General features: G+C 42.0%; 1 protein-coding gene across 6 annotated transcripts in view; it reads left to right on the top strand.

Annotated features, from left to right (window-relative positions):
- LOC126424762 (uncharacterized) overlaps positions 1-15,087 on the top strand; it is a 52,866-nt gene that overhangs the window by 17,951 nt on the left and 19,828 nt on the right. For 5 of the 6 annotated variants that reach the window (XM_050087510.1, XM_050087507.1, XM_050087511.1 and 2 more), the window contains one exon: positions 12,365-12,413. In XM_050087510.1, the coding sequence (XP_049943467.1) occupies positions 12,388-12,413 (26 nt within the window). In that variant the 5' untranslated portion in view covers positions 12,365-12,387. Of the gene's footprint in view, positions 1-10,761; positions 10,837-12,364; positions 12,414-15,087 lie in introns of those variants that run through there. The other variant, XM_050087512.1, reaches the window with a different exon arrangement.

Raw genomic sequence — 15,087 nt, 5'->3', positions numbered from 1 at the left:
AGTATCCGTGCACGTTCCTCCACCTGAAAGAGTGCTCGGAACGACTGCCTTTTGTCTTCTGTTTCTCGCTGCTTGAAGCCTTATAATGCCCCATATAGCGAGTGGGAATTCTCCAGCAACCTCGCCCTTTGTCCCAACACAGGTCCTGGACCGGAGCAGATACATATCCAAATGCTCCAACACTTACCGTTGGCTGGCCACCGTTGTATAATAACCCTTTTCAACTGTCTGTGGAGCGAGGGGGTGTTTCCTACCCAGTGGCGGGAAAGCATTGTATTCCGGTGTTGAAGCCTGGGAAGCCACCTCTTCAGTTGGATAGCTACTGTCCAATTAGCCTTACCAACACCCTCTGCAAGCTCCTTGAACGACTGGTGAGTCAGCGGCTGTTTTGGATTCTTAAATACCGCAACCTTTTGTCATCGACTCAGTGTTTTTCGCTGTGGCCGCTCTATGGTGGATAATTTGGTCCAACTGGAGTCTGCTATCCAGTCAGCTTTTCCCCATTGGCAACACCTCATTGCAGTCTTCTTTGACCTGCATAAAGCCTTCGACACCACCTGGCACCACCACATCCTCACCACCCTTCACGAATGGGGCCTTCGTGGCGCTCTGCCCATTTTTATATCCACCTTTCTCTCTTGTCGCTCTTTGTGGGTCTAAGTTGGTTCCTCCTACTGCACCGCCCATTGGCAAGAAAATTGGGTTCCACATGGTTCCGTGTTGAGCGTCCCTCTCTTTCTCGTAGCCGCTGATGGACTGGTGGTGGCTGCTGAGCCGACAGTGTCTACCTCTTTGTATGCTGACGATTTTTGTATCTACATTGCTTCCTCCATCATGGGCGCTGCAGAACGCCCTCTACAGGGTGCAATCTACCGGGCGCAATCTTGGGCTCTGTCCCATGGCTTTTTTTGGTGTCCAAGTTGTGTGTCATGCATTTCTGCTGTAGCCGTACAGTCCAACCACATCCGGACCTGTTCCTCGATGGCCAATCCCTCGCTTCTTGGGTCTGGTCTTCGATGCCCGGTTGACATGGCTCCCTCATCTTTCCCAGCAGAAGAGGACGTGCTGGTTGCTTCTCATTGTTCTTACGTGTCTGTGCAATACCACCTGGTGTGCAGACCGCTCTATTCTACTGCGTTTGTAGAAAGTGCTGGTCCAGTCTCGGTTAGACTATGGGAGTCCTGTCTGTGGTTCTGCATCACCTTCGGCATTGCAGATACTAGACCCCATCCAGCATCGTGGGGTACGATTTGCGACTCGTGCCTTCCGAACTAGCCCCGTGATTAGCCTTCTCACAGAGGTGGGGATTCCAGTGCTGCGAGTTTTGCGCCAACAACAGCTGATATCTCATGTGCTCCACATTCGCTGCACCTCAAAGCACCCTAATTATGGTCTCCTTTATCCAGACACAGAGATCAGCCTCCCGTGGCGGCAGCCACTATGTGGACTTACCATGGCTGCCCGCATTCAGTCACTCTTTTCTGAGCTCCAGCACTTCCCTTTACCGCCTCTTTTCTCTACTCCCGCACATACCCCTCTGTGGTGCGGCTCTTGGCCACAGCTCTGTCTTTATCTCTCCATCAGTTCAAAAGATTCTGTCCCTCTGGAGGCCCTTCACCACCAATTCTACTGCCTCCTCAGTTCATTCCAGGGTTCAGAAGTGATTTATACTGATGGCTCCATGGTTGCTGGTCACACTGGTTATGTTTACACCTATGTGAGACACACGGAACTTCGTTCCTTGTCAGATGGCTGTAGTGTTTTTACTACAGAATTGGTAGTGCTCTTACGCGCACTGGACCGCGTCCACTTCTGCTCAGGACTGTCCTTCACTATCTTTAGTGACTCCTTGAGCAATTTGCAAGCTATCAGCCAGTGCCTCCCTCTCTACCCATTTGGTCATAGCTATCCAGGACTTGATCAATGTGGATGCTCAGTGGTTTTCATTTGGACCCCAGGCCATGTTGGGATCCCTGGCAATGAACTTTCCGATTGACTGACTAAATTGGCTACTAACAGGCCATGTATTGCTACTGGCATTTCAGAAATAGACCTTCGCTCGGCATTACGTCGTCAGGTTTTGGGACTTTGGAATGCAGAACAAGCTTAGGGCTATAAATGATTCTACAGCTATGGTGCGGTCCTCCTTATGGGCCTCTTTCAAGATCTCTGTCGTCCTTTGCCGGCTCTGCATAGGCCATACTTGGCTGACTCACAGTTATCTCCTCTGTCGTGAGGACCCGACCCCCCCCCCCCCCCTCTGTCGTCTTGGCGACGGACTTTTAGCTTTCGTGACTCGCTACCCCTGGCATTAGCTGACAGTGCCTCAGTAGCTGATCTAGTTTTACAATTTCTTCATGATGGCAGTTTTTATCGCTTTATTTAACCTTATCGGTGGGTGGAGGGGATGGCAGGCCATCTTGCTCCCCCCTTCACCCCAATTGGACTGACCTCGACTGGGCTTGGTGGTTCACCCCTACCCTCTACCTTCCCACTCCTTTCATTATGGTGTCTGTTTTATCTCGAGTGTCTATCTTTCCCTCCTCTCTTCTTCTGCCTTCTTCCTTCCTTCTCTGTCAATAGTTTGTAATTTTTATGGCCATTGTAGCTCCCTCTTATAGTGGGAGGTTTTATCGGTTTTAGTTATTCCCAGGTCGGAGGGACTGATGATTGCGTAGTTTGGTCCCTTCTCCAATCCAACCAGCCAACCAGTGAGAGTGATGGAAGTGTTTCAGCTTCATCTTAAAGCAAGCAGCAGAACATTGTATTGTGTGCAAAGTGCAGGGTAGTCTGTTCCAGAGGCAGACAGGAGTGACAGAGTAGTAGTTTGCAAATTTTTTTCTTAGAGCTAGGGTAATAGATAAGTGAGACTTTGTGTTTTGATTATGATGAGATGTACATAATCTCTGCTGCAATGTGTGGGCTGTGTGTGCTCCGAGGAGCCAGTGAAGTAGGTACCGTGTGTGGTAATCACGTAAACTGTCTAGCCACAATCGACCCGACTAGCCGTAGATGTTTGATGTACTGAGATGGTAGACGGATATTGCAGTCATAATACACACAAGCATCTGTAGTTGTAACTGTCTAGAGCTCTTACTACTCATGACACGTTGGATTACATTTCAGTGGAGCCACACAAAATTATCATTACTGTTACATGCAGTAGTGGGGGTCGGGTAGAACGAGTTATTGCATAAATTTACATTTCACATCACATGCCTCTTTACATGCCCTAATCTCTATCTTGTATAAATGTGAGGTGAAAGTTGGATACAGTAGAATCAGTCTGTAATCTGTCACAAATACTGATTCTCAAAACTTCCTCAGCAGTATTTTGTCAAAAGAAAGACCTCTTCCCTCCAAAGATTTCCAACTTAGCTCATGGTGCATTTCTGTAACACACTCCTACTGATAGAACTATAAAAATCTAAGTACCTCAAAATTGTATTAACTTCTTCTTTAACGATATTGAATAGGGGTACCGAACACTCGAAGTACTCGAGAAAGGATCATCCGGTCATTATGTGCTGTCACATTTTACATGTGCTACAGTTTCCCCGAACTCAACTGATAAATTGTCAGCTGTTTGCATTTGTTACAACTGACTCTATTACGTGTTAACTCCTTTACTTGCTGCGTCAGAATGTTACACCTAGATGTTTAATTGAAGTAACTAACTCAAGTGATATGCCATTAAAAGTCGAACACCACAGGAAAGTTTCTCCTAGCCATCTCTGATGAATTGCATTTTACCAAATTTAAAGTGAGCCTCCATTCGTGGCATCAAATAGAAATTTTGTCCGAGCTATCCAAAATTGCCCTGCAGTCACTCGACAACACTTTCGCCATACACAACAGCGTCGTCAGCAAACTGTGCCAGATTGCCGGCCACCGTATTCGAGAGAGCTGCAACAAACATAGAAAACAGGAGCAGTCCCATCACACCTCCCTGGGGCACTCCTAACGTTAGCTGTGTCTGTGACAAACAATTGCTAGCCGTGGCAACACACTGTGCCGCACTATACGGAGAGTCTATGATCGGACCACATATCTCAAAACCTATTCTGTATACCTGGACATTTAATAGTCTTCTGTGTGGTGTATGATAAACACTTTCCTTTTACCTAGTATCACAGAATCTGCCTTTGTTTTGTGTCCATGGTTCCCAGTATATCTCGAGTGAAATGGGTTTGAAAACTTCTGCTTTGCCATGACTGTCTCCACTTTGCGCAATCCGGTGCAAAATGTACGCTGTACAGGGTTATGTGCCCTTTTAACCAGTGGTTAAAACATGCTGACACCATGCATATCACTCCTCTAACTTGTGTTTGCTTAAGTAATGTGATATTATGAACCACAAGAGGGCAGATGTGCAGTGAGGACAGTGTAAGAACCTACAGGATGTGAATTAGAGGCACGTGTGAATCAGTAGACACCGTGTATGATCCTAGTAACTTACTTTTTTCAACTCTCCACACGAGTCTATTATGTGCGAGTGTCTTTGTCTCCGAATAACTACCACAGCCTACATCCAATTGACGTGGTGTAATGTGCTTGTGTCTAGGTCTCCCTCCACAATTTTCGCCTACCGCACTTCCCTCCATTCCCAAATTCACTATTCCCTGATTCCCCAGCAGGTGTCATATAAACCAGTCCCTTCTTTTTACAGTGTTTTACCATATATTTCTTTTCCCGCGTTTGATTCAATACTTCCTTATTAGTTATTTGCTCTACTCGTCTAATCTTCAGCCTCACCACATTTCAAAATCTTCCATTCTCTTCTCGACCGAACTGCATATTATCTATGTTTCAATTCCGTTCGAGGCTACAATCCAGACAAATAGCTTTGAAAAAACTTCTGAACATTTCATATATATTACACATTAACACATTCTGCATTTTATAGTCTTCATTTTATATCCTTGTCCGCTTTAGCCAATTCCAGTTATTTTGCTGCCCAAATAGGAAAACTCATCTGTTACTTTTGCTGGCTCATTTCCTGATCTACTCCTTCAGCATACATGATTTAACACAACTAGATTGCATTGCCATTGTTTTATCTTTTCAGTGAAGCTGTGCTGTAATCGTCTTTCTCCCCAAATCAGTTCAGTACCTCGTCATTGTTTACATGATCTACCCCTCTCATCTTCAGAATTCATCTGTAGTACCACATTGCAAAAGCTTCTATTCTCTTCTTGTCTGTACTTTTTATTGACCACATTTGACATCCTTATAAGGCTGTATTCCATACAGCCACTTCCAGGAAAGCCTTTTAAGTGTTGCCAGTATGCATTTTATACCATCTAAACGAAACCCCTTAATTTGACAAAGTTACAATCTTTTTACTTTTATTTACACTTGTTGAACCCTCTTTATCCATTCTGTTATTTACACTTGTTGAACCCTCTTTATCCATTCTGTTCAACTTCTCAGTCCTTGCCATCTCTGAGAGGATTACTGCAAAGTTTTATTTCTTGGCAGAATGAATTTTTCACTCTGCAGTGGAGTGTGCGGTGGTACGAAATTTCTCGGCAGATTGCCTTTCACGGGCAAGTACACTACCGACTGAGTTACCTGAGCGTGACTCACAACCTGTCCTCACAGCTTTACTTCCACGAGTACTTCATCTCCTAAATTCCAAACTTCACAGAAGTTCTCTTGCAAAACTTGCAAGATTGGGACTCCAGGAAGAAAGGTTATTGTGGAGACACAGCTTGGCCACAGTCCAGGGATGTTTCCAGAATAAATTTTACACCTTGCAGCAGTGTGCGTGCCAATTTGAAACTTTCTGGCAGATTAAAACTGTGTACCAGATGGAGACTCGAACTTGGGACCTGTGCCTTCCATGGGCAAGTGTTCTTCTGACTGAGCTACCCAGCCCTGCTCAAGAAGCTCAGTCGGTAGATTACTTGCCCACTTAAGCAGAGGCCTCGAGTTTGAGTCTCAGTCCAGCACACATTTTTAATGTGCCAGGAAGTTTCATTTTTATTTCTTGTCTCTGAACTTCAGTTCCCTTTCCAAATTTCTCTTCAGTTTCCTTATCGCTTGCTCAGTGTGCAGACTGAATAGCACTGGGGATAGGCTGCAACTCTGTTTTACTAACTTCATCATCGCTGATTCCCTTTCTTGTCTCGCAACTCTTTCAGCTGCATTCTGGTTTGTTACAAGTTCAAGTTGTAAGTTAATTTTATGCTCTTTGTGTTGTATCTCTGCTACCTTTTGAGTTTATCAATGTACAGTAGTAAATCGTGGACTGTGCGAAAACTGGGAAAGAAGAGAATTGAAGAATTTGGGACCTAGTACTATAGAAGGATGTTGAAAACTGGGTGGACTGAGTCATTCCATGTCAAATCAACACACCTATTTTACCTCACCCTCTTAGATTTTGCTGAAAGTTGGTATACTTACAGTGGGCACTGAGACTAAGAAAAATACCAAATTTCAATTTTTTATCTCAAACCATTCCTGAAATATGGCTATGTAAACTTTTCAAAAACCAGCCAAAAATGTGTGAACGGACTTTTTTTAAATTGTCCTAGGAGCTGCCCTAATTGAGTTAGAGAACTGGGAAAGGTGTCATTTTGCAGCATTTTGCATGCTCTTTCCAGGGATGTACAACAAAACATAGCTTCTAATTAATAACCTTTTCCAAAGTACTAATTAATATTTTCGATTTAATTTTTTTACAAAAAGTACATAATTGAAAATTTTCAAAATATTTCCATAACTACTTCATACTGTTGTAAATCACTTGGCAAAATATAAATGTGGGATGATGATGGGTTCATTGTTAAAAAAAAAAATATTCCAGACTCTTGTTTTTCACTAACAGCCCTAGTTTGACCAAATTGACCTTTAACAAACAGGAATTTCTTTAAAATATACTGAAAGGTAATTAAAAAAAGTATTAGAAATATCAAAACATCACCTTATTAAACCAAAACTAATCAGCATATTTTATAATTAAGTTGATTGCTGAAACTTCCTGGCAGATTAAAACTGTGTGCCCGACCGAGACTCGAACTCGGTCGGGCACACAGTTTTAATGTGCCAGGAAGTTTCATATCAGCGCACACTCCGCTGCAGAGTGAAAATCTCATTCTGGAAGTTGATTGCTTATTTTAATTTCATACAACTTCACTAACAGTATATTAACCGATATAACAAAAACAAGAAATTGAGCATTTAACTACAAACTGAAATAAAGTATGAATAAGTACAAGTATTTACATAATAGTTCTGGTCCATGATGTTTGAAATGGAACTATTAAACAAATTAAATATGTAATGCTTGTTTTTGAGTAACAGGTATCTTTACATAGCTAAATTTAACACAATAGGTACTAACAATAATTTTGAAACAACTTTCTATAAAATATACATTAACACTAACCTGAGACAAAAATTAAGTTTTGAGTTGAAAGCAGTTTCCCAATAAATTGTCTTGGAACTTCACTTATTACATTTTAATAAAGCTGACTGGGTTTGGTTCACATCACTTTCATTAAGAATGTATGTTCTCCCTGTCGGAGTAAATGGATTCACTTTTGTGAGAACATCCACAACTGACACCCGCAGGACATCTGCACGTGCAGGATAAGAGAATGACTTAGCTGGTCCACATGGATGAAGAAAAGTTATTTTCACTTCACTACGATCTTCGTTTTTTTCTAAAACGTACCCAAGCCACCAGTTTCTGCCATATACAGTGGTGACATAGCCTGATACATCTTGTAACTTCAGTTTGTCTGGTGATGTAGCTACTTCCCTCTCCCAACTCTGCATATCACCTGAGAAGTATTTGACTATTAATTTTGATGTAGTGTTGGGAATGAAAGCGTGAAATTGCTGTGTTCCTTTGATTGTAAATGCCTCTTCAAGTCAGATTTTTAAGAATATTTCTGAAGCAGCGTAGTCTTCTTGAATGGAATATGCAAAATCAAAAATTGTAATATTGTCTACTGCACATTCAAATAGATCTCATGCAGTTTTGATCTGATTTTGGTATGGCCTTTGCAAACTTGCACGAGCTGCCAGTCTCTTTACTGAACCCCCTACTCCATCACAAGGCCCTTTCCCATGTGCTGTGGCTGAAAAGTGCCACTCAGCTTTTATGTTGAAGTCTTCCTCATGAAGGCAAAGGTTCAGGAAGTTTTTCTTATTTTTATACTGAGTGGCAGAACCGTCAGAATAATAGTATCTTTTTTTTGGAATCTATTGAAATTTATTTGTTAGATATGAAATTAGCTTCTTTTGAAAGGTGTAAACCGCAGTTGTATTGTGCTCCAGGCAATCAGAAACAATGACAAAGCTCATATGCTCAATTTTGTCTTCCTATTTGTAATATATAACAGAAGGATGAATGGTAATCTGTTGTCTTGTCCAGTGGAAACTCTGAGCTTCATCCTGTAGAACTATACTATAATTTTCTGAAAAATCAGATATGACAACAAATTCAGATTCCATAAGGTTTTCTCTTGTGGAGTTAAGGAATGTTCGTTGTTGCTTGGCAATGAAGTCATGCCGAATCAGTCGACATCTTACTACAAAATAAATCTATGAATTCTTCAGAAGTTTTCTGAACAATTTCCAGATTACATTGGTCAACTGACATCCAGTGTCAGAACTGAACTTGTTCAATTAAGTTTTCATGAAAAGAGTCTTTTAAAATTTTACATATGGCAGTTTCTCCTGGGCAGTATTCACAGTTTCCCATGTTGCAATCAACTGATGATGGGTTGTAAAGCAGTTTTGCAATGCACTGCTTATAATTGTTTAAGCTGCTGTTTGTTACTGTATTTAGTTTGGCATTTTCTATCATTAATTTTATGTTTTGGTGAGTTGTGCACACACAGGCAGTGTGTGTGCCACTCCGGCCAGCTAATACACAGTGTTTTGGTCTCAACTCAGCAAATTTAGAGAAACTTATTTTTATGTTAGGAAACTTGTCTTTAAAATGCTCGCAAGCTTCTTTAAGGTTACACAAAATAAGTCTTTTTAATATTTTTGTTTTGTTTCCACTTGTTTCTGTAATTATTACACAATGTTTAATACCTGGCATTGCCCTGCTAACTTCATCATTTTCATAAAATGAATGTGCAGTTTTGACAGTTTTTGTTGGTAAACACTTCCATGGTTTGGGGTTTGGACCGTCCATGAATCCTTTCTCTTTCAAAATTTTTTTGGGCTGCCGAACAATGTAATGAGGAGCATTAAATTCCCTCATTATTTTCCTGACTCTTCACTTTTCAGGTAAACTTGTAACAATAATTAGTTTTTTTTTGCTCTACTTATAGAATTTTTAAAGTTTCTTTTAAGATTTTCAAGAACGGATTCATCAGTATCAGTATCTGACGAAGAAGTTTCAGGAGCAACAAAAAGTTTACGAGTCATTGATGAGATTTTCTTCACTTTTGATTTGGCGTAATGCCTAGATGTTAGTTTTCTCTTGTCAGTTGGGGACTCACCTAGTTCTTGAAGTGTTGTGTTAAATGTTTTAACAGCTACTGAAGTTAGAGTGAAGTCAGGGTCTTGGTCTCGGGTGATTATCTCTGATCCAGAAGATTCTTCTTCAACACTTTCATCACTGATGGACTCTGGTGTATTTTTCAATTTGGTTACGTCTTTCCTACATTTATCACAAATCTTGGCACCACTTGGTATTCGAGAAAATAATTTGGGCATCCGTGTTGTGGCATTTCTCAGTTTTTTTCTGTCTCTAATAAAATGATTTGACTTCTTCAGTGGATTACAACACTGCACTCTTACAGCACTGCACTTTTTACTTGGTTCCATGTTTATACAAAAACCACTTATAAACTGTCCTTCAATGTATAGATTTACTTGAAAATGAACTATTAAATATAATAGATACAGACTGGTCAACACAGAGGTAACAATTGATTTGCACTAAAACCACAGTGCACAATAATGCTGTAGGCACACAAAGCCTTAGAAGGTAACAATGCAGACTACATCATCTCAACAATGGCTCCAGTCTCTGAATTATTGTACAGACATCAAGCCCTATGTATACGGTCCTCTACTGACGTACTGCCTTAAAGGTCAGTTTGGTCAAACTAGGGCGGTTAGTGAAAAACAAGAGTACAGAATAATTTTTTTTTTTTTAACAATGAACCCATCATCATCCCACATTTATATTTTGCCATGTGATTTACAACAGTATGAAGTAGTTATGGAAATATTTTGAAAATTTTCAATTATGTACTTTTTGTAAAAAAATTAAATCAAAATATTAATTACCATTTTGAAAAAGGTTATTAATTAGAAGATATGTTTTTTTGTCTATCACCGGAAACAGCATGAAAAATGCTGCAAAATGACACCTTTCCCAGTTCTCTAGCTCAATTAGGGCAGCTCCTAGGGCAATTTTAAAAAAAAGTCCGTTCACACATTTTTGGCCAGTTTTTGAAAAGTTTACATGACCATATTTCAGGAATGGTTTGAGGTAAAAAATTGAAATTTGGTATTTTTCTTAATTTCAGCACCCACTATAATACTAACTTTCAGCAAAATGTAAGAGGGTGAGGTAAAATTTTTATTTAAAGCGTGTTGATTTGACATGGAGTGACTCGACTGTGAAGATAAGGAACGATAAGGTTCTCCACATAATCTTCGAGGAAGGGTACAGGAGGAAAACACTGACAGCAAGTAGGGAGCTGTAGAGGGTAAAAACTGTGGAGGGAAGACAGAGATTGGCATACATCAATAAATAACTGAAAATGGTGGGTGCAAGTGCTGCTTCGAGAAGAAGAGGTTGGCGCTGAAGACTTATTACCTCCAATAACTTTGTAATTGGCAAATACCATTGGCAGGGTAAGGCAGTGTTGCTGGCTAGTACGTGGCATTCCACTTTTCCTGTGCAATCAATACGAATCACCCAAAGTTTGGCTCCCCCTCTACCCGTGTAATCTTGCACCACTCGGTGAGGCTGTACATGTACCTAGTCGACACGGCGAGCCCACGGAGCCCGAGAAACAGCTGTGACTGTCAGACGGTTAGTCTCTACCACTCGACCGACTGAAATGTCAGTTGCAAAGTTATTTTAATCGAACTTTAATAGCTGAGAGTAAAGATGATCCTAAAACTTGCAAATTTTGAAACATGCTGAAATGTACCACATGTAAATTTTAAAAAGTGGAACAAGGGCAATGGCTGCAACAGAAAAAAAAGGTAAAGAGTGTGAATTTAACAAATTGTGATAACTTCATTGGAAAATTAAAAAGAAACTGTGATAGACATTCGATGTACGGTAAGAAATACCGAATGAAGTAAGGTAAGAAATACCTCAGATTTGGCAATATGATAGTGAAAACAGTTCTTGTATGTGGCACTGAATATTGGACTCTTCTCTAAAGCCAGAATAAACAGCACACAGATGAGATTTTGACACAATCTACGGGGCATTGTTCTGAGGGACAGATTCAGAACAATGGCATATAGAAACAGTGATTGATGGCGTACAAACATACCAATCTAAATAGCATGACCATGTAAGTAGAAAGACAGAGAATAAGTTACCATTTAAAGTGCTCCAGTAAAAACACCAGGGAAGTAGGGTGGAATAATCGGTTTGTGAAGTTATAGAATGAGAGATTACTAATATGTGTGAATAATTTTGATGTATTCTATAGTTATATTTTTGCCCGTGCTGAAAACACTTATTTTTGGACAGTAGTTTGATATGTTCAAGCTTTCAGTAACTTTCAAGGAATTAACAAGAACTTCATTGTCCAAAATCCTCATATTCCCTCGAGGATCTTTGCTAGTTTAAAATATACAGAGGTTACATAGTGCCAAAAAATAGTTGTCTTGTCAATTAGCTTCAATGGCCAAAGCTGACGAGTTGTATCATATTCGTCACTACTTCCTGTAACTGTATTAAGCTCCTGCAAAAGATGAAGAATGTATGTACTCTGTGACAGATTACCATTGACTGCCAGTCCCTGAAATCTGGGTTGGTGATGGAATTGAATGTCAGTGTGGGGCGGATTGAACTACTGTGTTTTGTTGTTATTAAGAATTAGCCTATTAATAGTGGACTGGAAAAGTCTACTCTCCAGAATGTGATTTACTACATTATTCACTACGTGACCTTAGTCTGTTACCATTATTCTTGTACCATACAGCAACAAACGAAAAAACTTTAGACGTCGAGTACTGTTGAAGACAAATAATTAATGTGTGTTAGAGCTTGTAGTAGTACTAGTGTGGAACTATGTTACTGTGTCCTGGTCAGATGGCAGCTCGTTTGCTGTTATGTGAAACTGTAAAGCAACCTGTGGTTTGTATTATTACTGTGATATGTAATACTCAGTTTATAATTGCTCTTCACTTATTTCAGGTGCTGTGGTGATTTACACAGTCATGTTTAGAGACAGAAGATTGACGAAGTAAGTATTATGTGATTCTAGATGCTCCCTTTGCTGAAACAATGTAGGTAGCTCTATACGTGCTGTGTTTACCACTAAGTGGAGAGCTTTTTTATTCACACTGCCGTTATTGCCTCTTCATTGACTGAGAAAATGGTAGTGCAGTACTTCATACATTACAACAGTGGGACTGTGTTATTTGTCATCAATTTAGGAGCACAGTTTGTTTAAAGTAGAACATTGATGCACAGGAAAATTTAGTTCTCATTGTAACTGACTGACAGCAATTGATTAAGTTTCAGATGTGCACTATACGGCCGGAGTGACAGTCCTCAGTGTAACAGCAGGGTTATTTTAGTTTGGTGTATAAGTTTGTACCATTTTCTCATAAGTTTAACATACACAATAGATACACATAACAGATACTTAAGTCATCAATAATATATTCTCCTTCACTATTTATAACAGTCTGCCAACAATGGAGTAACTTTCCGATTCCTCGATTGTAGAAATCATGTGATTTTGAGGTGAAGAACTCGTCGAGCCATGGTCAAAGAGCATTTTCATCTGGTAAGGAAGTTATTTGAAGATTGTTTGGTAGGGAGCAGAAAAGGTGAAAATCTGAGGGCACAAGATAACGTGAATTATGTGGGTATGGTATGACTTCCCAACACAACTCCCATAGTGTTTTTTGTCACCTCGCATAGTCTTCGTGGGTCACTGTTCTTGGATTGCGTCTGCAAAACATCTCAGTTGTTGACAACAGGCCTCAGGGAAGCAGTTTGTGGTGTACTACGCCACCTCTGTTCCACCAGATGCATAACATTATCTTTTGTGGGCGCACACAGGTCTTTGTGTGGGGAGTTGCTGCTTTGCTCAGCCATTCCTTTCTTTTCCTTATGTTAGCATAAAGAGACCATTTGTCATCACAAGTAACAATATACACTCCTGGAAATTGAAATAAGAACACCGTGAATTCATTGTCCCAGGAAGCGGAAACTTTATTGACACATTCCTGGGGTCAGATACATCACATGATCACACTGACAGAACCACAGGCACATAGACACAGGCAACAGAGCATGCACAATGTCGGCACAAGTACAGTGTATATCCACCTTTCGCAGCAATGCAGGCTGCTATTCTCCCATGGAGACGATCGTAGAGATGCTGGATGTAGTCCTGTGGAACGGCTTGCCATGCCATTTCCACCTAGCGCCTCAGTTGGACCAGCGTTCGTGCTGGACATGCAGACCGCGTGAGACGACGCTTCATCCAGTCCCAAACATGCTCAATGGGGGACAGATCCGGAGATCTTGCTGGCCAGGGTAGTTGACTTACACCTTCTAGAGCATGTTGGGTGGCACGGGATACATGCGGACGTGCATTGTCCTGTTGGAACAGCAAGTTCCCTTGCCGGTCTAGGAATGGTAGAACGATGGGTTCGATGACGGTTTGGATGTACCGTGCACTATTCAGTGTCCCCTCGACGATCACCAGTGGTGTACGGCCAGTGTAGGAGATCGCTCCCCACACCATGATGCCGGGTGTTGGCCCTGTGTGCCTCGGTCGTATGCAGTCCTGATTGTGGCGCTCACCTGCACGGCGCCAAACACGCATACGACCATCATTGGCACCAAGGCAGAAGCGACTCTCATCGCTGAAGACGACACGTCTCCATTCGTCCCTCCATTCACACCTGTCGCGACACCACTGGAGGCGGGCTGCACGATGTTGGGGCGTGAGCGGAAGACGGCCTAATGGTGTGCGGGACCGTAGCCCAGCTTCATGGAGACGGTTGCGAATGGTCCTCGCCGATACCCCAGGAGCAACAGTGTCCCTAATTTGCTGGGAAGTGGCGGTGCGGACCCCTACGGCACTGCGTAGGATCCTACGGTCTTGGCGTGCATCCGTGCGTCGCTGCGGTCCGGTCCCAGGTCGACGGGCACGTGCACCTTCCGCCGACCACTGGCGACAACATCGATGTACTGTGGAGACCTCACGCCCCACGTGTTGAGCAATTCGGCGGTACGTCCACCCGGCCTCCCGCATGCCCACTATACGCCCTCGCTCAAAGTCCGTCAACTGCACATACGGTTCACGTCCATGCTGTCGCGGCATGCTACCAGTGTTAAAGACTGCGATGGAGCTCCGTATGCCACGGCAAACTGGCTGACACTGACGGCGGCGGTGCACAAATGCTGCGCAGCTAGCGCCATTCGACGGCCAACACCGTGGTTCCTGGTGTGTCCGCTGTGCCGTGCGTGTGATCATTGCTTGTACAGCCCTCTCGCAGTGTCCGGAGCAAGTATGGTGGGTCTGACACACCGGTGTCAATGTGTTCTTTTTTCCATTTCCAGGAGTGTAGAACAGGAATGTTCAGTGCTTTCATGAACCAACTAATGATGAGCAGGCAGAGACGCACATTTGGCCACCCACTGATTTTTGTGATTTTGGCTTAGAAGCATGCGGTACCCGTACACCTGATTTCTGAACCTTCCGCATTGCATGCAGTTTATCACATTTGGCAGTTCTCAAGTACAATGACGTGGACCATTGTGGATTAATGCATTTAAACTAATGTCAAAGTAAGCCTCCTTAAAATGAGAGAACCATTTTCTTGCTGTGCTTGCCAGTAGCATTATACACAAAGTGCAAATGTTTTAGGCTACCTCCACTGCTGTCACTTCTCTAT

Source organism: Schistocerca serialis, chromosome 10 (assembly GCF_023864345.2).
Source record: "Schistocerca serialis cubense isolate TAMUIC-IGC-003099 chromosome 10, iqSchSeri2.2, whole genome shotgun sequence".
NCBI lineage: Eukaryota > Metazoa > Arthropoda > Insecta > Orthoptera > Acrididae > Schistocerca > Schistocerca serialis.
The sequence above is the reverse complement of the archived record's forward strand: the minus strand, read 5'-3'. Positions and strand labels throughout refer to the sequence as shown.